Source organism: Geotrypetes seraphini, chromosome 4, assembly GCF_902459505.1.
Source record: "Geotrypetes seraphini chromosome 4, aGeoSer1.1, whole genome shotgun sequence".
NCBI lineage: Eukaryota > Metazoa > Chordata > Amphibia > Gymnophiona > Dermophiidae > Geotrypetes > Geotrypetes seraphini.
The window spans coordinates 126,287,457-126,312,154 of record NC_047087.1 but is presented as its reverse complement, the minus strand read 5'-3'; the positions used below and the strand labels follow the sequence as shown (position 1 = coordinate 126,312,154).

General features: G+C 47.8%; 1 protein-coding gene across 4 annotated transcripts in view; it reads left to right on the top strand.

The window, feature by feature from the left end:
• The window catches only part of NME7 (NME/NM23 family member 7), a 237,040-nt gene that overhangs the window by 47,282 nt on the left and 165,060 nt on the right, over positions 1 to 24,698 (top strand). For all 4 annotated transcript variants that reach the window (XM_033942041.1, XM_033942040.1, XM_033942044.1 and 1 more), the window contains exon 3: positions 10,362 to 10,528. In XM_033942041.1, the coding sequence (XP_033797932.1) occupies positions 10,362 to 10,528 (167 nt within the window). The remainder of the gene's footprint in view (positions 1 to 10,361; positions 10,529 to 24,698) is intronic.

Sequence of the window (24,698 nt, the reverse complement as noted above, 5' to 3'; positions counted from 1 at the left end):
TGCCTCATGAAGGATCGATTTCAAGGTTGACCACATAGCTTCCACATTATCAGTCTCTTTTTGAACCTGCAGTGTATGATAGATGAAATCTCCCATGCGTGTGAAGTCGGTGCCCCGGAAATTGAGTACCCTTGTTTTTGTTTGTGATCTAGGGAAGCCTTCTTAAGGTTAAACCATACCATGTTATGGTCACTGGTGGCTAGCGTTTCTCCCACCGAGACCTCCGAGACGCTTTCCCCGTTCGTAAGTACCAGGTCCAGGATGGCCTGGGCCCTTGTGGGCTCTAGTACCAGTTGTTTGAGCCATACTCCCTTCATGGACGTTAATATCCTTCTGCTATCACAAGTTGTCGCTGAGAGTGTGTTCCAGTCTACATCAGACATGTTGAAGTCTCCTAACAGAACTACGTCCCCCCGTAAGGTGATATTCTCCATGTCTTCAATTAATTCTGTGTCTTTGTCCTCCGATTGTCTTGGGGGTCTGTATACCACACCAAGGTATAGGCATTTTTTCTCCGCCTCTGGCCAGGTTTACCCAGATGGATTCCCCAGTATACTTGACATCCGTGATCCTGGTTGTCTTGATGTTCTCTTTGATGTAAAGTGCTACCCCACCTCCTAACTTACCCTCTCTGTCTTGCCGAAGCAGGTTGTATCCTGGTATAGTTATATCCCACCCATGAGAGTCTGTGAACCATGTTTCGGATATTGCTACTACGTCTAGATCTGCATTAACTATTTCTGTTTCTAGTTCTAAAAATTTATTCCCTAGGCTGCGTGCGTTAACATACATAGCTCTCCACTCTTTCTGATTTTTAAGCTCCTGTAGTGAGCCACCCATTGGAGTTAAAGTGTCTCCTAGCGATTCTTTTGCATTAAGGGTACTTACCTCAGACTTGAAAGCGGAGTTTTGGTTTGCCACATCAGGATTGTTACTTACTGCTCCGGTGTAAAAATGGGTACCCTCCCCCGACTTACCTAGTTTAAAGCCCTTCGAAGTAGGCGGGCTAGTCTGTGTCCGAAGACGTTCTTACCTCTGTTGGTCAGGTGGAGTCCGTCTGGTCCCTGTAGTCCCTGTAATGCCTCTCCGTGATTCAGGAATCCGAAGTTCATTTCCTGGCACCATCGTTGCAGCCACTCATTCGTCTTCTGGATGCGTTCGTCCCTGCCCCTTCCTCTGCCCCTAACAGGAAGAATGGAAGAGAATACTACCTGTGCTCCTGTCTGTTTCAGTCTCTTTCTCAGTGCTCCGAAGTCTGTAGTTATGTCCTCCAGGGTGTTCTTGGCAGTGTCATTTGTTCCTACGTGGATGAGCAGCATGGGGAAGTGGTCCTGGGGCCTGAAAAGTCTATCGAGACAGGTGGTTACATCTCTTATTCTGGCTCCGGGCAGACAGCAGACCTCCCTCGACTGCATATCTGGTCTGCATATTGGTTCCTCGGTGCCCCTCAACATGGAGTCCCCAATGACTATTACTCTACGCTTCTTTTGGAGGTGTCGATCCATTGTGCCCGGAGATGGAGATGTGTGCTGATCCTGGTCCATATCTGCGTCGGTAGTCTCTTCCTGCAAGACCTGGAATCTGTTCTTCAGGCTCAGATGTGGAGTCAATGTGGAGCTGCCCTGGTGAGAGAAAGAGTGAGAAGGTGAAGAGATTGTGAATGGGGGGGGGGTCTCCTACGTTTACCTGTGGAGGAGGTCACTAACTGCCAGGAGTCAGGGTCTCCATCCATCTCCTGAACTGCAACAGTTGGTTTCTTTGACGACGGCCCTGGAGTCATCATGGGAGATCCGTCATGGGCTCGTTCTGAGATTTGGGATAGTTCCTGCACTATCCCATCTATATAGGCCTCATCCTCTCTGATGCCTCTCAGACGTTTCACCTCCTCCCTGAGGCTTCTTAGTTCCTGCACGATGTCGTCATCCTGTTGGCCGATCTCCTCTGTCTGTGTAGAGGCCGTAATGTACTGCTGTGGGATGGCCTCGGTCTGCACGGAGACGTCCTTTCCCGGTGCTGTGTTCTCCTCCGTCTGTGCGTAGGCTGAGGTCATCTCCCGGATTACCTCCATGCAGGGGATGCCGACCTTGTTTGTAGGTTTCATACTCCTTGTTCGCCCTGCCATAACAACAAAAAGGGAGAGAGTAAATGTGAGAGTATAAGAGATAGTATGAGAGATAGTATGAGAGTAAGAGAGAGAGTAAATGTGAGAGTATGAGAGGTAGTATAAGAGTATGTGAGCTTAGGGCCTCTGAGGGGTAAATTTGAAAAGTTAGGTTATTAGAGAGATCTGAGCAGTAGAGTGTCTGGAATAAAGGATTTGCCCTACAGTGTCCTGTTGCCCTGGATTGGGCTCTTCTTAAGGCTCTTCGCAAAGGCGCTCTCGCTAAGGCGAGCGCCTTTGCCGCTCGCCTTCTCCGCGCGCCGAACGGCTGCGCGCCGTTGGCTCGCCTCCTTTTATGGAGGAGCCCGGTCGCAAGCTGCTGACGCGATGGGGGTGGGCGGAGCTACTCTCGCCGCTACCCCGATGCCTCCTTCAGCTGTGCTGGCGCTTCTCCGCTCCCCTAGCGCCTCACACAGCTCACCCTTGCCTCCTTTCTGCTCTCCCCTCCTCTCCGATGCCTGCCTCTGCCTCGTGCAGAGCTAGCAGCAGCAGCGCCCGTTGGCTCGCCTCCTTTTATGGAGGAGCCCGGTCGCAAGCTGCTGACGCGATGGGGGTGGGCGGAGCTACTCTCGCCGCTACCCCGATGCCTCCTTCAGCTGTGCTGGCGCGTCTCCGCTCCCCTAGCGCCTCACACAGCTCACCCTTGCCTCCTTTCTGCTCTCCCCTCCTCTCCGATGCCTGCCTCTGCCTCGTGCAGTGCTAGCAGCAGCAGCGCCCGTTGGCTCGCCTCCTTTTATGGAGGAGCCCGGTCGCAAGCTGCTGACGCGATGGGGGTGGGTGGAGCTACTCTCGCCGCTATCCCGATGCCTCCTTCAGCTGTGCTGGCGCTTCTCCGCTCCCCTAGCGCCTCACACAGCTCACCCTTGCCTCCTTTCTGTTCTCCCCTCCTCTCCGATGCCTGCCTCTGCCTCGTGCAGTGCTAGCAGCAGCAGCGCCCTTTGGCTCGCCTCCTTTTATGACTGAACAGTCCCACCAAATATGTAAAAAGGACCCCACTGTTATACCACATCTCCAACATTGAGCAGACACTCCAGGAAACATTCTGTGCAATCTCTCTGGGGTATAGTACCACCAGGTCAGAACCTTATAAGCATTCTCCTGAACCAACGCACAAGAGGAAGTCTTTTATATCTCCCCACATATAACTCCCCAGTCCTTGGTAGTAAATTGCAGACCCAGATCTCCCTCCCAGTATGTCTGAAAGGAGAAGTGAGTGTTAGAATGTCTCCTCCAATACTGATACACCACAGAAAGCAGTCTAGGAACCTTCTGCAGGAGCAACCACATATTCTCTAGGTGTTCCTGCCCCAATGGGGATTGGGATCCCCAGCCCTGGGCTTGCATAAAATGTCGGATCTGGTGATAGGCCACTGGAGCAGGTCAAAAGAAAGGATCCCTGAGGTCCCCATTAGATCTCTAAATGTAAGCAACCCCTTCTGGGCCCACTGATGGAAGACCCGATTTTCCCTTCCCGCTGAGAAATGGGGTTCCGCCTGTATGCTCACCAAAGAGGACACCAATGCCCCATTTCCCAATTTAGCCCATACCTGGGACCACAGCTGCACCAAATGGCGAACAAATGGATTATCAATGCTCTGGATCCAGGGATGCTGTGATCCAGATGCCCAAAGCTTATACTTCAACAACCCTGGGCTCCCATGTTCCTGTTCCAACTGCACACCCCCTTTTTATTTTCCCCAAGTTCCTAATCCAACAACATTTTAATCTGTGCTGCTTGATAGTACCATCACAAATTAGGCACCCCTCAACCTCCTACTTCTCTAGCCGCCCACATTAATGATTGAGATAATTTGGGAGGCTTTCTCTGCCAAATAAGACTCCTCAGTTCCACCCCTAAGCCTTACAGCTCCCCCGATGGCACTGGCACCGGCAGCGTTTGAAAGAGGAATAATAACCGGGGAAGCACATTCATCTTTACAATAGCTAGTCTTCCCCACCAGGAAAGCCAGAGGCCATGCTTCCGCTGTAGATAAGATCTAATACGCCAATAAATAGGTGGGTAGTTCACCACGTATAGCTTTGAAAGATCCTCAAGGAAAGCAAACAAAATGTTGGGTATCATTAAGAAGGGTATCACGACCAGGACGAAGGAAGTCATCCTGCCACTGTATCGTGCAATGGTGCGGCCGCATCTGGAGTACTGTGTCCAGTACTGGTCGCCGTACCTCAAGAAGGACATGGCAGTACTTGAGGGAGTCCAGAGAAGAGCAACTAAGCTGATAAAGGGTATGGAAAATCTCTCATATACTGACAGATTGAAACAGCTAGGGCTTTTCTCCCTGGAGAAGCGGAGACTTAGAGGAGACATGATAGAAACCTTCAAAATCCTGAAGGGCATAGAAAAAGTAGACAGGGACAGATTTTTCAAATTATGGGGAACCAGAAGTACAAGGGGGCACTCGGAGAAATTGAAAGGGGACAGGTTTAGAACAAACGCTAGGAAGTTCTTTTTCACCCAGAGGGTGGTGGATACATGGAACGCGCTTCCAGAGGCTGTGGTAGACAGGAGTACGTTACAGGGCTTCAAAGAAGTTCCTAGAAGACAAAGGGATTGAGGGGTATAGATAGGTGTAGAGGTAGGCTATAGGGATAGGAGAAGAGGTAAGTATAGGGATAGGAGTGGAGATAGGTTATAGAGCTAGTCAGGGACCACTGCTCAGGCAATGGGCCTGATGGGCCGCCGCTGGAGCGGACTGCTAGGCGAGATGGACCTCTGGTCTGCCTCAGCGGAGGCAACTTCTTATGTTCTTAATATAAATGCCTAAGTATTTAATCACATGGGGGGCCAAAAGGAACGGGAAATGCCCTCTGAACCCTTCCACTTCCAGATCCGACAAGGTGAGATTCAAAATTTCCGTCTTGTCTAAATTTATTTTAAACCCCGAGACCTTCCCATGTGTATCAAAAATCTGTAATAATCGCTTCGGCTTTCCCACGTACAATAAGATGTTATCAGCAAAGAGCGCTATTCGATGATCCACCCCATTCTGCTTAATCCCATGTAAGTCAGGGTGATGACGAATACACAAAGTCAATGGTTCAACTGATAAGGCAAACAAAAGGGGCGATAGCGGACACCCCTGCCTGGTCCCCCAATATATTGAAAAAAATCTGTGTAAGACTGATTGATCTTAAGACAAGCCCGGGTGACTCGTACAGGGCTTGTACCCAATCACTAAAGGTACTCCCCCAAACCCATACGCCCCATCACTTCCCATAAAACACCCACAAGACCCGATCAAAGGCCTTCTCTGCATCTATAGCCATCAAAATTGTCTTGTCAGGTCGGGATCCAGCCGACCATAATAAATGCAACGTGCGCCTGATGTTATCACTCACTTGTCTACGCTGAATAAACCCAGCTTGATCTTGATGGATCAGACCGGGCAGCACCTTTCCCAACCTCAGGGCCAAGACCTTAGCCAAGATCTTAGCATCTAAATTTAGTAACAAGATTTGACGGTAGGATCCACAAAGTAATGAGTCCTTCCCAGGTTTCAGTAGAATAGCCACCCCAGCCTCTCCCATGGATTTCGGTCTGGATGCTCTTCTTCAACTCTGTCATGCAGTGTCTTCCTGCTATTCAATCTCAGTGAGACACATGATGGTCCTCCTAAGTCACATGGCTTCCACAGTGCACTTGACTCCTTTTGCCAGACTTCACCTCAGAATTCCTCAGTGGATGCAGATTTGCGAACCACTCTCTTGACACATTACAGTCATTCCTTCCTTGAGACAGTCTCTCTGCTGGTGGATGCTCCCAATCTCTCCAGAGGCTTGCTGTTTTCCCTCATCAGAAGGTCCTCACGACAGATTCCTTGACCTACGCTTGGAGGGCTCATCTCAATGGTCTCCGTACTCAAGGCCACTGGTCCAGCACGGATCATCATTGTTGCATCAATCTGTTGGAACTCAGAGCGATCTTCAATGTTCTCAAAGCTTTTCAACATCTTCACGACAAGGTAGTCCTCATTCAGACAGACAACCAAGTCGCCATGTACTATGTCAACAAACACGGAGGGACGGGATCTCCCTCCCTTTGTCAAGAAGCTCTCAAGGTTTGGGACTGGGCAATGTTCCACAACGCCTTTCTGAAAGCTGTCTACTGTTTGGCGGACAAATTGAGTCGTCTTCTGCAACCTCACGAATGGACACTCAGTTCCTTGCCTCTTCATCACATTTTTTTCGCAGTGGGGAACTCCTCAGATAGATCTCTTTGCATCTCCCCACAATCACAAACTGCTTCAATTCTGCTCCAGGATATATTCTCCTCATTGCCTCGAGGCAGATGCTTTTCTACTGGAATGGATGAATCTCTTCCTGTATGCATTTCCTCCATTCCCCCTCATTCTCAAAACTCTTGTCAAGTTGAAGAACAATCATGCCACCATGATTCTGATAGCTACTCGGTATTCTGATAGCTCCTTTCTACTTCATCTCAACAGCAGGGAACCATCCCTTCTACCAGTTTTTCCGTCTCTGCTTACACAGAGTCAAGGATCTCTACTTCATCCCAGCCTGCAGTCTCTGCACCTGACAGCTTGGTACCGTTCAACATAACTCTTCTTCAGTTTTCTCAATCTGTAAGAGACATTTTAGAGGCTTCCAGAAAGCCTACCACTAGACAGTGCTAGAAGGACTAGATTTTCTACGTGGTGCATCTCTCATGATAAGGAGCCTCAAGATTCCTCCTTATCTTCTGTTCTGGATTATCTTTTGCACTTATCCACCTCTGGCCTCAAGTCTACATCGATCCGAGTCCATCTCAGTGCAATTGCTCCTTTCCACCAGCCTATTGAAGGGAAACCCCTCTCTGCTCATCCAGTGGTTTTCAAATTTATGAAAGGACTTTTCAATGTCGAACCTCCTCTCAAACTGCCTCCGTTCTCTCAAGTTTATTACCTCCCAAATAAAAATGAGCCTCATGTACAGAAAAAATCTGATCAAGCAATGTTAAATGTATCAGAAATTTTGGAGACATCTGATAAGGATATGGTAACACCGTCCACATTGATATTAACTGTAGCTCTTTCGATTGATAAAGGATGGTTATTAAGGCTTTTCTTTAAAAATAAACAAAAAGAGTTCCTAGGTGTAAAAGTTCAAATGATCTTTCAAGAGAGACTCAAAAATGACGTCGAAAATTTCTTCTTTTGAGATCAGGGGTCACTTTGTTAGGGGCGACTTTTTACCTGAGATACCCTTGTAAGTGTATTATATGCCACCGTTCAGTTAAATATGTTGTTGGTTTTTTTTGAACCTCATCAATTAACAGGTTTCTTGGCTATGTCCCGAATAGATGGCGGAACAATGACAAGTGCTCAAGAAGTTTAATAAGTATCTCCTACCTCAGTACTATGTTTAGCATATTTCTTAATTAATTATAATTTACCCTTTTCTTCTCGCTTATAAGAATTCTTGGATCTTAAGTTGAGGACTTGAGCTGTGTTAGATGAAATTATTAATGTCCTTTTAATTTTATTTCCTTTTAAGGACTATCAAGGCATAAGTTTTATACCTTGCGAGAATTGTTCTGTCTAACCAACTTTCTGTACAAGGTTTTTGGGGTTTTTTTGTATTTCACAAAACCATATCAGTTTCCTTTTTCTCTTGCTTTTGTTTATAGTCCTCCCATAAAGGTTGGTGGCAAATTTTATTGCTCCTTTCAGCTTCGACCACTGTTTTTCCACTTCTCTTATATACTCTCTTCCACTTCTCTCATATATCGGCTCTTTCTTCAGGTACTCCCTCATTTTGCTGAAGTCCATTTTAGCTGTTATATCAAACCATACTGTTTGATGATCACTATCGCCCAGGTTGGCACTAACTTGGACACTAAAAAAAAGATATAGCGGGATTAGAAAAGGTACAGAGAAGGGCAACGGAAATGATAAAAGTGATGGCACGAATTCCCTATCAGGAAAGACTAAAACGGCTAGGGCTCTTCACTTAGAAAAGAGACAGCTTGGGGGTGATATGATAAAGGTCTATAAAATACTGAGTGGAGTGGAAAGGATAGATGTGAATTGTTTGTTCACTCTTTCCAAAAATACTAGGACTAGGGGGAATGTGATAAAGCTGTTGTAGATTTGAAACAAACTGGAGAAAATATTTCTTCACACAACATGGAATTAAACTCTGGAATTTGTTGCCGGAGAATGTGGTGAAATTAGCTTAGCAGGGTTTAAAAAAAGGCTTGGATAATTTCCTAAAAGAGAAGTCCATAGGCCATTATTGAGATGGCTTGGGGAAATCCACTGCTTATTCCTAGGATAAGAAGCATACAATCTGTTTTACTACTTTGGGATCTAGCTAAGTACTTGAGACCTGGTTTGGTACAGGATACTGGGTTTGATGGACATTGGTTTCTCTCAGTATAGCAATTTGTATGCTCTTATGTTCCCCATTTGTGAGCAGCAGATCCAGCATCACTTCTTCCCTCGTGGGTTCCGTTACCATTTGCCCGAGGAAAGCATTTTGAAAGTCATCCACGATCTCTCTGTTTTTTCTGATTCTGCAGACGGAACTTTCCAATCCTCATCTGGCAGGTTCAAATCACCCAGCAGTAGCACCCCCCCCCTTTCTTTCCCAGCTTCTGAATATCTGCAACCAGATCTTTATCGAGTTGCTTGGATTGTGTCAGAGGTCTGTAGACAACTCCCATGTAGATAGAAGTTCCATCTTCTCTTTTCAAAGCTATCCATATTACTTCCTCCTTTCCCCAGGCCCCTTGCATTTCAGTCGCTTAGATATTGTTCTTCAGATAGAGAGCTGCTCCTCCACCTTTTCAGCCCTCCCTAAAAAGATTATAGCCTGGTATATTAGCATCCCATCCATGGGAATCACTGAACCATGTCTCAGTGATAGCAACAATATCCAAGTCTGCCTCATAACATCAGGGCCTGCAGTTCTTCACACTATTCTAGAAGCCCTCCCTCTTTTTGACTGTTACGTAGCAGGAGCTGCGGGGACCTTTTATTTCAATGATCTTCAGATTCTCAGCAAACTCTTATGAAAACACACACACACACGTATTGAGGTTCTGTAAATTTGGCATAGGCAGCACGAGCATGAGGTGGATAGAGTATTGTTTTCCTGGTTCACTATGCTTGTCAATGTAAATACTGAAGGTATATGTAGTTGGGTAGTACCTATATAAGACAGCTCTTCTTTGTGAGTTCTATCTCCATGTGCTGGTTGATGGATAAGACTATCCCACTGGTCTGGAATGATGTGAACTAATGGAAAGAAAATTATTAGGTAAGATCTAATTTTTCCTTACAGGTATACAACTTTTATTGAAGCTCATAATTATTGGTAGCATAAATTTGGCTGTCCTGAGTAAGAAAGGGTCTAAAGTAGATTGTAAATATGGTAGGGTTTGGCCTGCGATGGAAGGCTGGCTATTATATGGAGTTTTGGTGTTCTCAGCTTGGCTAATCTTTGTTCTCACTGTTGGGGAGTGCTCCTTCCAGAGGTTTATTGGTTGGTGAGTTTAGAGGAAAGTATAAGGCCCTGGCAATAGAACATAAAATAATTTATGCCACCACTCCCTCCTACATAAAATGCAAGCTACCCATCTACATCCCCACCTGCACCCTCTGCTCAGAATCGGAGACACGCCTATGCATTCCCCCCGGAAGGTCCCTCCTCTCAGAAACTGCCCGCAAACGCTCCTACAGCCACTTCATTCCCCATCTCTGGAACCAACTCCCCCCTCAACTCAGACTACAGAACTCTTTAATGACATTCCGGAAAATGGTAAAGACCCTCCTCTTCAACTAAAGGTCACTCTCAGTCTACACCCCTCCCCTTTAAGCCCCACCTCTACTCTTCCTTCTCCTTTCTAATCTTCCCCCTAATTCCTATATAGTCCTCTCTCAGCCTGTACTCAAATAACTTGTATTCAAACTAAACTACTTATATTTAAACTACTGCTCTTAATTTGCTGTATAGTCCCTGTATTTAAACTGCTGCACAGTCGTCTATGTCCAATCATTTAAATCTACTGTATAATCTTGTATGTCCAATTGCACTCCATTGTGAATGTTTACTTGTAGACCTTTCTGAGCTACTGGGAGGACGGGATAAAAATCTAAATAAATAAATAAGAATGAAAGAAGCTGCTAACTTGGAAAATCACACTGAGATACAAGTTAATATTAAATTCTTTCCACAGTATGATGTAAAAAATCATCGCAGCTTCTTAAAACGAACTAAATATGATGACTTAAAGTTTGAAGATTTGTTTATTGGGAATAAAGTGAATATCTTTTCACGCCTGCTTCATCTGGTAGACTATGGGGACCAATACACAGCCCGCAAGCTTGGCAGCAAGAAAGAAAGGTAAGAACAGTGATGATTATTAGAAAATCCGGTGGCATTATTGTATGATACTATACTATTTGGCATGTCAATGAGGGCTAAGAGCCAAATATCTTCGAAAAATAATAAGCTTTTACTTATTATGACAGGGGTTGCCATACAACAGATTATGAATAATTGGAAGAGTTGGAATAGATTGAACTATACTTTCTGGTGGAATTCTTTATGTAATACAGTGGTGCCTCACACAACGAACTTAATTCGTTCCAGGAGCAAGTTTGTTATGCGAAAAGTTCGTTATGTGAAACGCGTTTTCCCATAACAATACATGTTAAAAAAAATAATTCGTTCTGTAGCATAAAATATGCTAAGATGACATAAAAAAAGATAAATTTTTGGTTATTATTTTTATTTAGATACATCTAAAAACATAATTGTTTTTTAAAACAACACACATTTTTTAAATTTAAAGACAGACTAAGTAGAGTCTAATTTTACAGTGAGAGAGGGCAGAGTCTCAGCGGCAAAAACTGGGACTTAACTGTTCATTTTTTTTTTTTTCTACCGTGTTTCCCCGATGATAAGGCAGGGCCATCAAATAAGACAGCCCCCCCTTTTAGAAAAAAATGTAAAATAAGGCACCCCCCCGCAAATAAGCCACCCACCGATACCTGCGCTTACCCGAATCGGGTGGTACGGTGGGTGACTCCGTGTGGTCCCTGGCACCCCCGACACGATCGGGGCAAGAGGGAGCTCAAGCCCTCTTGCCCCCCCGACTCCCCGACACGATCGGGGCAAGAGGGAGCTCAAGCCCTCTTGCCCCCCCGACTCCCCGACACGATCGGGGCAAAAGGGAGCTCAAGCCCTCTTGCCCCCCCGACTCCCCGACACGATCGGGGCAAAAGGGAGCCCAAGCCCTCTTGCCCCGCCGATTCCCCAACTCCCCGACAATATCGGGCCAGGAGGGAGCCCAAGTCCTCCTGGCCACGGCGACCCCCCTAACCCCACCCTGCACTACATTACGGGCAGGAGGGATCCCAGGCCCTCCTGCCCTCGACGCAAACCCCCCCTCCCCCCAACGCCCGCCCCCCCCAAGAACATCCGACCGCCCCCCCAGCCGACCCGCGACCCCCCTGGCCGACCCCCACGACACCCCCAACCCCCTTCCCCGTACCTTTCTGTAGTTGGCCGGACAGACAGGAGCCAAACCCGCCTGTCCGGCAGGCAGCCATCGACGGAATGAGGCCGGATTGGCCCATCCGTCCCAAAGCTCCGCCTACTGGTGGGGCCTAAGGCGCCTGGGCCAATCAGAATAGGCCAGGGAGCCTTAGGTCCCTCCTGGGGGCAGGGCCTGAGGCACATGGTCGGGTTGGGCCCATGTGCCTCAGGCCCCGCCCCCAGGAGGGACCTAAGGCTCCCGGGCCTATTCTGATTGGCCCAGGCGCCTTAGGCCCCACCAGTAGGCGGAGCTTTGGGACAGATGGGCCAATCCGGCCTCATTCCGTCGTTGGCTGCCTGCCGGACAGGCGGGTTTGGCTCCCGTCTGTCCGGCCAACTACAGAAAGGTACGGGGAAGGGGGTTGGGGGTGTCGTGGGGGTCGGCCAGGGGGGTCGCGGGTCGGCTGGGGGGGCGGTCGGAGGTTCTTGGGGGGGGGCGGTCGTTGGGGGGAGGGGGGGTTTGCGTCGAGGGCAGGAGGGCCTGGGATCCCTCCTGCCCGTAATGTAGTGCAGGGTGGGGTTAGGGGGTCGCCGTGGCCAGGAGGACTTGGGCTCCCTCCTGGCCCGATATTGTCGGGGAGTTGGGGAATCGGCGGGGCAAGAGGGCTTGGGCTCCTTTTTGCCCCGATCGTGTCGGGGAGTCGGGGGGGCAAGAGGGAGCCAGGCGGAGAGAGGGCAGTTAAGCGCAGTGCCTGCGCGGAAGGATGCAGCTCGGGCGACTTCGTTGTGTGAAACGAAGTTCGTTGTACGAATCAAGACATAAAGTTCGTTGTGCGCAGCGTGCGCTGTGCGAGGCGTCCGTTGTGTGAGGCACCACTGTATATATAAAACTAGTCTTTAAACCCGTTACATTAACGGGTGCTAGAAAGCAGCCCCCTTTCCCTCTCCCCCTCCAGTTCCTCCCTAACTGTCTCTCCATGGCCCCCCTTCTGTCTTCCCCCCATAAGCAAAATGATCTGCCTCCCTGCACACCCCTCCCCCTGAAGCAGCCCCCTTTCCCTCTACCCCTCCAATTCCTCCCTGACAGTGTCTCCGTGGCCCCCCTTCTGTCTCCCCTCCCAAGCAAAGCTGTCTGCCTCCCAGCACACCCCTCCCCCAAAGCAGACCCCTTTCCCTCTGCCCCTCCCCTCCCTGACTGTGTCTCCGTGGCCCCCCTTCTGTCTCCCCCCCCCAAGCAAAGCTGTCTGCCTCCAAGCACACCCCTCCCCCAAAGCAGGCCCCTTTCCCTCTCCCGCTCCAGTTCCTCCCTTTCTCTCTGTGGCCCCCCTTCTGTCTCCCCCCCAAGCAAAGCTGTCTGCCTCCAAGCACAGCCCTTCCCCAAAGCAGGCCCCTTTCCCTCTCCAGCTCCAGTTCCTCCCTGTCTCTCCGTGGCCCCCCTTCTGTCTCCCCCCAAGCAAAGCTGTCTGCCTCCAAGCACACCCTTCCCCCAAAGCAGGCCCCTTTCCCTCTCCCCTCCAGTTCCTCCCTAACTGTCTCTCCGTGGCCCCCCTTCTGTCTTCCCCCCTAAGCAAAATGATCTGCCTCCCAGCACACCCCTCCCCCCGAAGCAGCCCCCTTTCCCTCTACCCCTCCAATTCCTCCCTGACAGTGTCTCCGTGGCCCCCCCTTCTGTCTCCCCTCCCAAGCAAAGCTGTCTGCCTCCCAGCACACCCCTCCCCCCCAAAGCAGACCCCTTTCCCTCTACCCCTCCAATTCCTCCCTGACTGTCTCTCCGTGGCCCCCCTTCTGTCTCCCCCCCCAAGCAAAGCTGTCTGCCTCCAAGCACACCCCTCCCCCAAAGCAGGCCCCTTTCCCTCTCCCGCTCCAGTTCCTCCTTGTCTCTCTGTGGCCCCCCTTCTGTCTCCCCCCCAAGCAAAGCTGTCTGCCTCCAAGCACAGCCCTTCCCCAAAGCAGGCCCCTTTCCCTCTCCAGCTCCAGTTCCTCCCTGTCTCTCCGTGGCCCCCCTTCTGTCTCCCCCCGCAAGCAAAGCTGTCTGCCTCCAAGCACACCCCTCCCCCAAAGCAGGCCCCTTTCCCTCTTCCGCTTTAGTTCCTCCCTGTCTCTTCATGGCCCACCCGATTTTCTCTTCTCGCGGTCTGGCCAGCTCCCCTAGTCCCTTGCCGCCGCCGCCACCCCCTTCCCGTGGTCGATAAATCTCTTGGCTCCAGCGGCCTCTACTGCCCCGATTTGCTCTGCCGCGTATCTGATGATGTCATCAGGGACACGGAAGAGCAAATCAAGGCAGTAGAGGCCGCGAAGCAGCGTGTTTACAGTGCTGCGGCCGCTGCTGGAGCCAAGAGGTTTGTCGACTGCGGGAAGGGAAGGGGGTGGTGGCGGCGGCGGCAAGGGACTAAGGTAGCTGGCCAGACCGCGAGAAGAGAAAATCGGGTGGGAGGCTCAACGGGGATTGGGGGGAGGGGCGAAGACGACGACGAAGACGCACTGAGCCCTTGCTTTCTCCCTAGCTCCCAGTGCCCTATCGGTCTGTACACCGCGATCTGGAGAGCAGGGAGTCCAACGCTTGCGGCTGGGAAGCAGTAAGGCTGGGGACTCACGCATGCGCACATCTGCAAAGCCACGGACATACATCTCACAGATCAGGGATTTCAGATCACGCAGGTCTGAGTGCGCATACGCAGCTAGCGTTTTATTATATTAGATGGAAAGAGTAATAGCTACACAGCAGGGGTATTTAAGAAAATTTCAAGATGTTTGGGAGCCTTTAGCAAAATATTGTAATGAGTAAATACCATTTTTCACTTAATAGTGCATGTTCAAGTTTGTTGGGAGAGGGATAGATTTTGTTTTTTATATAAGTGTAAGGAATGTTAAGAAAGAATTGTTGTATGTTTTATGTGTTTAAAATTTGTTAGGGAAGGGAAGGGAGGGGAGAGATAACTCTTACAATGGATTATTGCAGAATATTAAGTGTTGTATCTAAGTGAAAATGTTTTTAATTAATAATACACTTATAAGTTTAAAAAATGAATAAAGATTTATAAAAAAAATAGTGATGATTTTTAACATTAAAAGCGAAAACTACTTTGGTTCAAGAAATAAGTTCAGACACAGTAAAAAGTGGAATAAATTTTTCAGAAGTGTGAAGTCAAAACTTAAGATGGACAAGTGCCTCAATGTTAATATAATATATAATCATTTTTTCTCACTATAATAGATATTAAGAATACATAAACTGTTTGCATTTTCTGATAACAGAGCAGGCTAGAAACTATTTAACCAGCCAAGAACAGTTCCTGGCTGGTTAAATAGCATTTTAGTACCTAACTGCAGATATTCAGTGGAAGGTAACCAGATATCTGCCGCTGAATATTCAGTTAGTGGCTATCATACAACATAGCTGTTTAGGCATGGATATTCAGCACCAAACTGGCTATGTTTAGTGGTTAAAATAAGCCACATAAATAGTCCTACTACTACTTATCATTTCTATAGTACTACTAGACATATGCAGCCTATACATCAAAACATAGAAGAGACAGTCCCTGCTCAAAAGACAAGTCAAAACAAAATAGACAAGAAGGTGCATCTTGTGACTGGGAAAAGCAGGGGAGGGGCCTTAAGCATCTGAGCCAATCAGGGCCTTGGGCTCCTCCCTCTGTATCCCATGAGATGCATGGGGAGGGGCCTAAGGCTCTGGCTCAGACACCTAAGGCCCTTGAGAGGGACCTTAGGCGTCTGAGCAAATCAAGGCCTTGAGCCCATCCTCATCAAGCCCATTATCCCGTTTTTATGGAGGTCAATCCAGGTTACAAGTACCTGGCAAAAGCCCAGATAGTAGCAACATTCCATGCCACTGATCCAGGGCATGCTAGTGGCTTCTCCCATGTCAACAGCAGTATATGAACTTTTCCTCCAATAACTTTTCCAAACCTTTTTTTTAAACCAGATATATTAACCACTCTTACCACATCCTCTAGCAATGTATTCCAGAACTTGAGTGAAAAAATATTTCCTCCTATTGGTTTTAAAAGTATCACTCTGTAACTTCATCAAGTGTCCCCTAGTCTTTGTAAATCTTGATGCAGTAAAAATCGATCCACTTTTACCCAGGGCAGGATTGATTCTTCAAGGGCCCCTAGGCACACAAGTACATTGAGCCCCCTAGCTCCGCTACACCCATGCATCACCCACACCTTGCCCCCATTTATTTACCTGTTTTCTGAAAGTTAGTAAAAAAAATGTATTAAAATTAGTCTAATAAAAGGATCACCATTTCTATTTCTAACCATCTATCAAAACAGCTACAATATTACTTTATCCTAAAGCAATAAAATAAAAAAATAGAATTTTTTCTATCTTTGTCATGTGGTTTCTGCTTTCCTCATCTTCTTGTCATTCTCTTCCTTCCATCCACTGTCTGTCTCCCTCTGCCATCTCTCCTCCTGCCCCCACCCCTTTGGTCTGGCATCCATCATCTTCCCTCTGTTCCCCTCATGGTCTGGCATCTCTCTCTCTTTAGCATGGTCTGGCATCTCTCTCTTTTTAGCATCTATCTCTTATCATTTCCTTCACTCAGATCTGATATCTCTGTCTCCTTCCCCATTCTCTGGCATCTCTGCCTTCTCTCTCTTTCCTTTTCTTTTCTTCTCTGGTCTTCCTTCTCTATTTTCTGCTTCCGTTTAATTAAATTTGTTTTTACTATTCAGTCCTCAAGTTTCCCTCTTTTCACTGTGTTTACAGATTGCCACCCCTGTCCTTTACCCCACTATCTCAGTAACTCAATCATCTTCCCCCCCATCCAGCATATGCCTCCTATCCAGCATGTGGGAAAGCAGTGGTGCTGCTGCTTTCCCCATATGCACCTGAACCTGACGGCACAAGTTCTCCCCACTTCCATCTTCTGACCCTTCTATCTCTCTCTTCTCCCCACTTCCATCATCTGACCCTTCTCTCTCTCTCTTCTCCCCACTTCCATCATCTGACCCTTCTCTCTCTCTCTTCTCCCCAATTCCATCATCTGACCCTTCTCTCTCTCTCTTCTCCCCACTTCCATCATCTGACCCTTCTCTCTCTCTCTCTCTCTCTTCTCCCCACTTCCATCATCTGACCCTTCTCTCTTCTCTCTCTCTCTCTTCTCCCCACTTCCATCATCTGACCCTTCTCTCTCTCTCTCTTCTCCCCACTTCCATCATCTGAGCCTTCTCTCTCTCTCTCTTCTCCCCACTTCCATCATTTGACTCTTCTCTCTCTCTCTCGTCTCTCCACTTCCATCATCTGACCCTTCTCTCTCTCTCTCTTCTCTCCACTTCCATCATCTGACCCTTCGCTCTATTCTCTCCACTTCCATCATCTGACTCTTCTCTCTCTCTCTTCTCCCCACTTCCATCATCTGACCCTTCTATCTCTCTCTCTCTCTCTTCTCCCCACTTCCATCATCTGACCCTTCTATCTCTCTCTCTCTCGTCTCCCCACTTCCATCATCTGACCCTTCTATCTCTCTCTCTCTCTCCTCCCCACTTCCATCATCTGACCCTTCTATCTCTCTCTCTTCTCCCCACTTCCATCATCTGACCCTTCTATCTCTCTCTCTCTCTCTCTCTTCTCCCCACTTCCATCATCTGACCCTTCTATCTCTCTCTCTTCTCCCCACTTCCATCATCTGACCCTTCTATCTCTCTCTCTCTCTTCTCCCCACTTCCATCATCTGACCCTTCTATCTCTCTCTCTCTCTTCTCCCCACTTCCATCATCTGACCCTTCTATCTCTCTCTCTTCTCCCCACTTCCATCATCTGACCCTTCTATCTCTCTCTCTCTCTCTCTCTTCTCCCCACTTCCATCATCTGACCCTTCTATCTCTCTCTCTCTCTTCTCCCCACTTCCATCATCTGACCCTTCTATCTCTCTCTCTTCTCCCCACTTCCATCATCTGACCCTTCTATCTCTCTCTCTCTTCTCCCCACTTCCATCATCTGACCCTTCTATCTCTCTCTCTCTCTTCTCCCCACTTCCATCATCTGACCCTTCTATCTCTCTCTCTCCTCCCCACTTCCATCATCTGACCCTTCTATCTCTCTCTCTCCTCCCCACTTCCATCATCTGACCCTTCTATCTCTCTCTCTTCTCCCCACTTCCATCATCTGACCCTTCTATCTCTCTCTCTCTCTTCTCCCCACTTCCATCATCTGACCCTTCTATCTCTCTCTCTCTCTTCTCCCCACTTCCATCATCTGACCCTTCTATCTCTCTCTCTCTCTTCTCCCCACTTCCATCATCTGACCCTTCTATCTCTCTCTGTCTCTCTTCTCCCCACTTCCATCATCTGACCCTTCTATCTCTCTCTCTCTCTCTTCTCCCCACTTCCATCATCTGACCCTTCTATCTCTCTCTTCTCCCCACTTCCATCATCTGACCCTTCTATCTCTCTCTCTCTCTCTTCTCCCCACTTCCATCATCTGACCCTTCTATCTCTCTCTTTCTCTCTCTCTTCTCCCCACTTCCATCATCTGACCCTTCTATCTCTCTCTCTCTCTCTTCTCCCCACTTCCATCATCTGACCCTTCTATCTCTCTCTCTCTCTCTTCTCCCCACTTCCATCATCTGACCCTTCTATCTCTCTCTCTCTCTCTTCTCCCCACTTCCATCATCTGACCCTTCTATCTCTCTCTCTCTCTCTTCTCCCCACTTCCATCATCTGACCCTTCTATCTCTCTCTCTCTCTCTTCTCCCCACTTCCATCATCTGACCCTTCTATCTCTCTCTCTCTCTCTTCTCCCCACTTCCATCATCTGACCCTTCTATCTCTCTCTCTCTTCTCCCCACTTCCATTATCTGACCCTTCTATCTCTCTCTCTCTCTCTTCTCCCCACTTCCATTATCTGACCCTTCTATCTCTCTCTCTCTCTCTTCTCCCCACTTCCATCATCTGACCCTTCTCTCTCTCTCTTCTCCCCACTTCCATCATCTGACCCTTCTCTCTCTCTCTTCTCCCCACTTCCATCATCTGACCCTTCTCTCTCTCTCTCTTCTTCCCACTTCCATCATCTGACCCTTCTCTCTCTCTCTCTTCTCCCCACTGCCATCATCTGACCCTTCTATCTCTCTCTTCTCCCCACTTCCATCATCTGACCCTTCTATCTCTCTCTCTCTTCTCCCCACTTCCATCATCAGACCCTTCTATCTCTCTCTCTCTCTCTCTACTCCCCACTTCCATCATCTGACCCTTCTATCTCTCTCTCTCTCTCTCTCTTCCCCCCACTTCCATCATCTGACCTTTCTATCTCTCTCTCTCCTCCCCACTTCCATCATCTGACCCTTCTATCTCTCTCTCTCTCTCCTCCCCACTTCCATCATCTGACCCTTCTATCTCTCTCTCTCTCTCTTCTCCCCACTTCCATCATCTGACCCTTCTATCTCTCTCTCTCTCTCTTCTCCCCACTTCCATCATCTGACCTTTCTATCTCTCTCTCTCTCTTCTCCCCACTTCCATCATCTGACCTTTCTATCTCTCTCTCTCTCTTCTCCCCACTTCCATCATCTGACCTTTCTATCTCTCTCTCTCTCTTCTCCCCACTTCCATCATCTGACCCTTCTATCTCTCTCTCTCTCTTCTCCCCACTTCCATCATCTGACCCTTCCATCTCTCTCTCTCTCTCTCTCTTCTCCCCACTTCCATCTTCTGACCCTTCTATCTCTCTCTCTCTCTTCTCCCCACTTCCATCATCTGACCCTTCTATCTCTCTCTCTCTCTCTCTTCTCCCCACTTCCATCATCTGACCCTTCTATCTCTCTCTCTCTCTTCTTCCCACTTCCATCATCTGACCCTTCTATCTCTCTCTCTCTCTCTCTCTCTCTCTTCTCCCCACTTCCATCATCTGACCCTTCTATCTCTCTCTCTCTTCTCCCCACTTCCATCATCTGACCCTTCTATCTCTCTCTCTCTCTTCTACCCACTTCCATCATCTGACCCTTCTATCTCTCTCTCTCTCTCTTCTCCCCACTTCCATCATCTGACCCTTCTATCTCTTTCTCTTCTCCCCACTTCCATCATCTGACCCTTCTATCTCTCTCTCTTTCTTCTCCCCACTTCCATCATCTGACCCTTCTATCTCTCTCTCTCTTCTCCCCACTTCCATTATCTGACCCTTCTATCTATCTCTCTCTCTCTTCTACCCACTTCCATCATCTGACCCTTCTATCTCTCTCTCTCTCTCTCTTCTACCCACTTCCATCATCTGACCCTTCTATCTCTCTCTCTCTTCTCCCCACTTCCATCATCTGACCCTTCTATCTCTCTCTCTCTTCTCCCCACTTCCATCATCTGACCCTTCTATCTCTCTCTCTCTTCTCTCCACTTCCATCATCTGACCCTTCTCTCTCTCTCTCTCTTCTCTCCACTTCCATCATCTGACCCTTCTCTCTCTCTCTTCTCTCCACTTCCATCATCTGACTCTTCTCTCTCTCTCTTTCTTCTCTCCACTTCCATCTTCTGACCCTTCTCTCTCTCTCTCTCTCTCTCTTCTTCCATCATCTGCCCCTTCTCCCTCTCTCTTCTCCCCACTTCCATCATCTGCCCCCTTCTCCCCACTTCCATCATCTGCCCCTTCTCTCTCTCCACCCCAGGCAATTCCATCATGTTATCCTGCACCCTCCCCCATCCAGCATATGCCTCCCATCCAGCATGTGGGAAAGCAGCAGCAATAGTGAGGAGGTGAGGGCCCCTCACCTCCTCCAATTAAACTTAGTAAACACTAAAGAGGTGTAGAAGATGAAATGGTGAGGCTATAATGGAAACAACCACGGCGTAGCAATCCTCACTCAACAGCATCAAAATATAGGATGGCAAAAGGGCTCTCAGACTCATTTACATCAGTACAAAAATCCAGTGCAGATGTTTAGACTTTGCTCATATCATTGCCTCCTTTTGTCAAATGCAGCTTATTTATTTATTTCTGTATTATTTTTCAGAAATAAACACTAATAGACAGCACAGTTTATTTTTACTTATCGTTTTTAATGCAGTGTCTCTAGCATGCCCCAACGGGACCTGTTTCGCCCACAAGGGCCAAAGCTGCCCTCTGACATGAACTTCCCAGGCGGAAACAGGAAGCTGCGTCAGAGGGGAAGCTTTGGGATGAGCACCGCTTGCAACACGTTTGCCGCCGATGTTGGGGGGGGGATGCCGATCTTTGCTGGGGGGAGAACCTAATGCCATTTGAAAAAAAAGCTGAGTTGTTTTGTTTCTTCAGCGGGGCCCCCTGGAAAGTTCAGGCCCTAGGCACGTGCCTACTAGGCCTACCCGTTAATCCAGCCCTGCTTGTACCCATTCTACACCACTCAGGATTTTGTAGACTTCAATCATATCTCCCCTCAGCCATCTCTCTTCCAAGCTGAAGATCTCTAACCTCTTTAGTCTTTCCTCATACGAGAGGAGTTACATCCCCTTTATCATATTGGTTGCTCTTCTTTGAACCTTTTCTAGTTCCACTATAACTTTTTTGAGATAAGGTAACAAGAAATGAACGCAATACTCAAGGTGAGGTCGCACCATTGAGCAATACAGAGGCATTATAACATTCTTAGTCTTGTTTACCATCCCTTTTCTAATAATTCCTAGCATATTTTTGCTTTCTTGGCCGCCACCATTGCATTTTGCACATTTTGCACCATTGCACATTGCACCATTGCATTTTGCACATTGGACAGAATGTTTCATTCTATTGTCCATGATGACACCCAGAAGAGAGAGAGAGAAAGAGAGACCAGTCCAGGGCCCACTAGGGAAGCCGAAGTTTGGTGAATGGGTATTCAGCAACTTAGTACTGTATGCAGAATTCTGTATTATAGTTCCTGCAGGTTATTGGCTGCCTAATCTAGAAAGGGTTGAGATCTCATGAATTTGTCTCAGGGCAGTGCAGGGGGTTCTTTGGTTACCTGGTACAGTGAGCCAAAGATGGTCCATGAGGGGGCTGAGAGTTACCTTTTTATATGCCTGCTAGTATAGAAACCTTTTTTTTTTTAACCTCTTATAACATTATGCTATATGTATCCTATCTCTTTCCTATCTTTAATGGACAAGAGGACATGGACTGAAGCTAAGGGGGGACAAGTCTAGGACAAATATCAGGAAGTTCTGCTTCACGCAACAAGTGGTAGACACCTGGAATGCTCTCCTAGAAGAGGTTATTGCAGAATCCACCGTTCTAGGATTTAAAAGCAAAACTAGATGCACATCTCCTTACGAGAGGCATAGAGGGATATGGGTGACTAAAATTACACCAGGTATACACATGGCTGAGCCTCCGCATGTGCAGATCGCCGGACTTGATGGACCGAAGGTCTGATCTGGAGATGGCAGTTCTTATGTTCTCTTCAGCAGCACATTCCCACTTCAGCAGCAGCTCCTGTTCTGTGCCTTTGGGAATCCGGCACCCACCGCATTTCCGACACCGGCCGTACTAATCCAGCCCACACCGACCACATCAGTACTGAGAGTGGATCGCCCTATGCTGTCTGTGGTGTTGCACCTCACAGTGGGTAAGCTGGCTGCCAACCTTTTCCCTCCTCCCTCTGGGCTTCCGGTCATAGTAGCAGTGAGTCTAGTCCTGCCGACCTCTTGTAGCCCCAACTATAATTCTGCTCCAGTATTGATGAGTGCCTCGATACCGGCATTCTCATCTCCTGAGCTTAGAGCGGTGCTGAAGGTACCGGCTAAAAGGCCAACAGTACCGGTGCTTTTCTTTAATGCAGCGAATAATAGAATTGCTGCAAGAGGACTTACGGGAGGAATTTTGACTGGTTATGCTGACTCCCATGTCGATATCGACTCTCTCAGTGCCAGTTCAGTGTGAGCCATCGACTCCAGTTGTCCCTACCCAGGAGTCTCTAGTAGCAGCACCGATTCTGGTACGGGAATCAACATTGATGGCTTCCTGACACTGGTACTTTTCTTTATAGATATCACCAGAGACCATATCGGTGCAGTCTACCAAGGCTCTCCGCAAGTCAAAGCATTGGGAGCCTTCAGTTCCGTCTGTTTGACACCGTCCCCCACTGCTAGGGTTCCTGAACAGGAACTTTTGCTCTCTTGACACCGAGGGTTCCTCAGGGGTTAATTCTACTCGCCTTTCTTCTCAGGCATCTCCTTTACTACATTTATCCAGGAGATGTCTGGAGTTTAATCCATTCCTTTAGAGGCGGATTCTAATACATCTAACAGATTTTTAGATGCTTTAGTTTCTGATCAGCCACCCAAAGAGTTCCTCAAACTTTGAAACTCCACTTACAGTACCGGTGGCTCCCCGCAATTTGGACTCACTATACAGGGTGGTCCCCTTTCCAGATATGATAAACTCTTCTCCAGAGCGAGGGTCTGTGCCTCTGTACCTCCTGGCAGAGAGGGCAAGGCTATGGATCGGTTTGGCACATATCTATATCAGAATGCTACGTTGGCCAACCAGTGTGGTGTTTCCACTTTCCATTTTTCCTTCTACCTGAAGCATTTGGTAGACCAACTGGCCACGTTCCAAAATATCTTCTGGAATGTAAGCCCCCGGTTTTCCATCATTTCATATCAGACTTGCTTTAACTTTGCAAGTGCATGGTCAGATCAGCATATGCAACCCTTGAATTGACCTCTCGTACGGCAGCAATGTCAATTGCTATGAACCGCCTTGCCTGGTTTAGAGGGTCTCAGCTCGACATTAACCACCAGGACAGGCTAGCATATCCACCTTGTTTGGGGGACAAGTTCTTGGCCCTTCCATGGACACGGCTACTCAGAAGTTGTCTGCCCACGAGACCACATGGAACACTCTGGTCAAGTCCACAACGACTACAATCTTCTTTACGAAGTTTTCCTACAAAACCTTTGACTCGGTTCCAGTCTCAATCCAGGACAGGCATAACAGCAACCACATCAGCAACAACACAAACCATAGCCTTTTCGTAACAATCAACACAGCCTTTTTCGACATGTTTCTTCAGAGCATAGTAAACGTCTCCATTCTCCAATCTATGCCTCAACACATTGAAGGCTATCTTCAGTTCTTCATAGATCGTTGGGAGCTCATCACCTCAGCTCTCTGGGTTCTCATCATCATTTGGCAGGGTTACACACTCGATTTTCACACCCTGCCTTCAGATCATCTTCCCAGCGAGTCCTCCCTTCTTCTTCAGGAGGTTCAATCTCTTCTCCTGCTAACTTCCATCGAGGAAGATTCCTCCAATCAGTGGGGTCAGGTATTTTACTCCCATTCCTTTTTGGTACCCAAGCAGACCGGAGACCTGAGACCCATCCTGGATCTCAAAGCTCTCAACAAATTTCTAGTCCAAGAGAAACTCAGGATGCTATCCTTCGCCCTGCTTTATCATCTCCTCAATCAGACTGGCTCTGCTATCTGGATCTCAAGGAAGCCTACATGCATATCACAATCCATCCGGCTTCCAGAAACTACTTCCAACTAAATCGATGTCATTACCTATACCAGGTTTATTCTTTTTCCTTTAAAATGTTTTTCTTTCATACATACATTTGGGGGGTAAATGTAACCTGAAGGAGTTTAAAGCACAGCACTACAGCACTTTTTGCACAAGGTCACCTTTATTCAGTGGTTATAAACAAAATTTAACTCAAAGAAAGACTATAAATGAACGTTTAGAAGCTCTTTGAATAACCACTGAAGTTTGTCACTCACGCACAAATGACTACAATGTTGAAGCACTTTATGTATGTATGAAAGAAAAAGAAAACCATTTTTAAAGAAAAAGAATAAAGCTGAGATTTTAGATATTCATTGATTGTTCTATCCAGCTATTTGAACAATATCTCCCACATTTTTGAAAAAATAATTACCTATACCAGGTACTTCCTTCGGCCTGGCATCTTCTCCCAGAGCCTTCACGAATTGCCTGAATTTGGTGGCCGCATCTCTCTGATCTCCGGGCCTTCAAGTTTTATCCTTTCCTGGCCGACTGGTTGATGCAGGCTGTTTCATCTCTAGAAGTGGTCCAAGTAACTTCTCAGACCATTTTCTT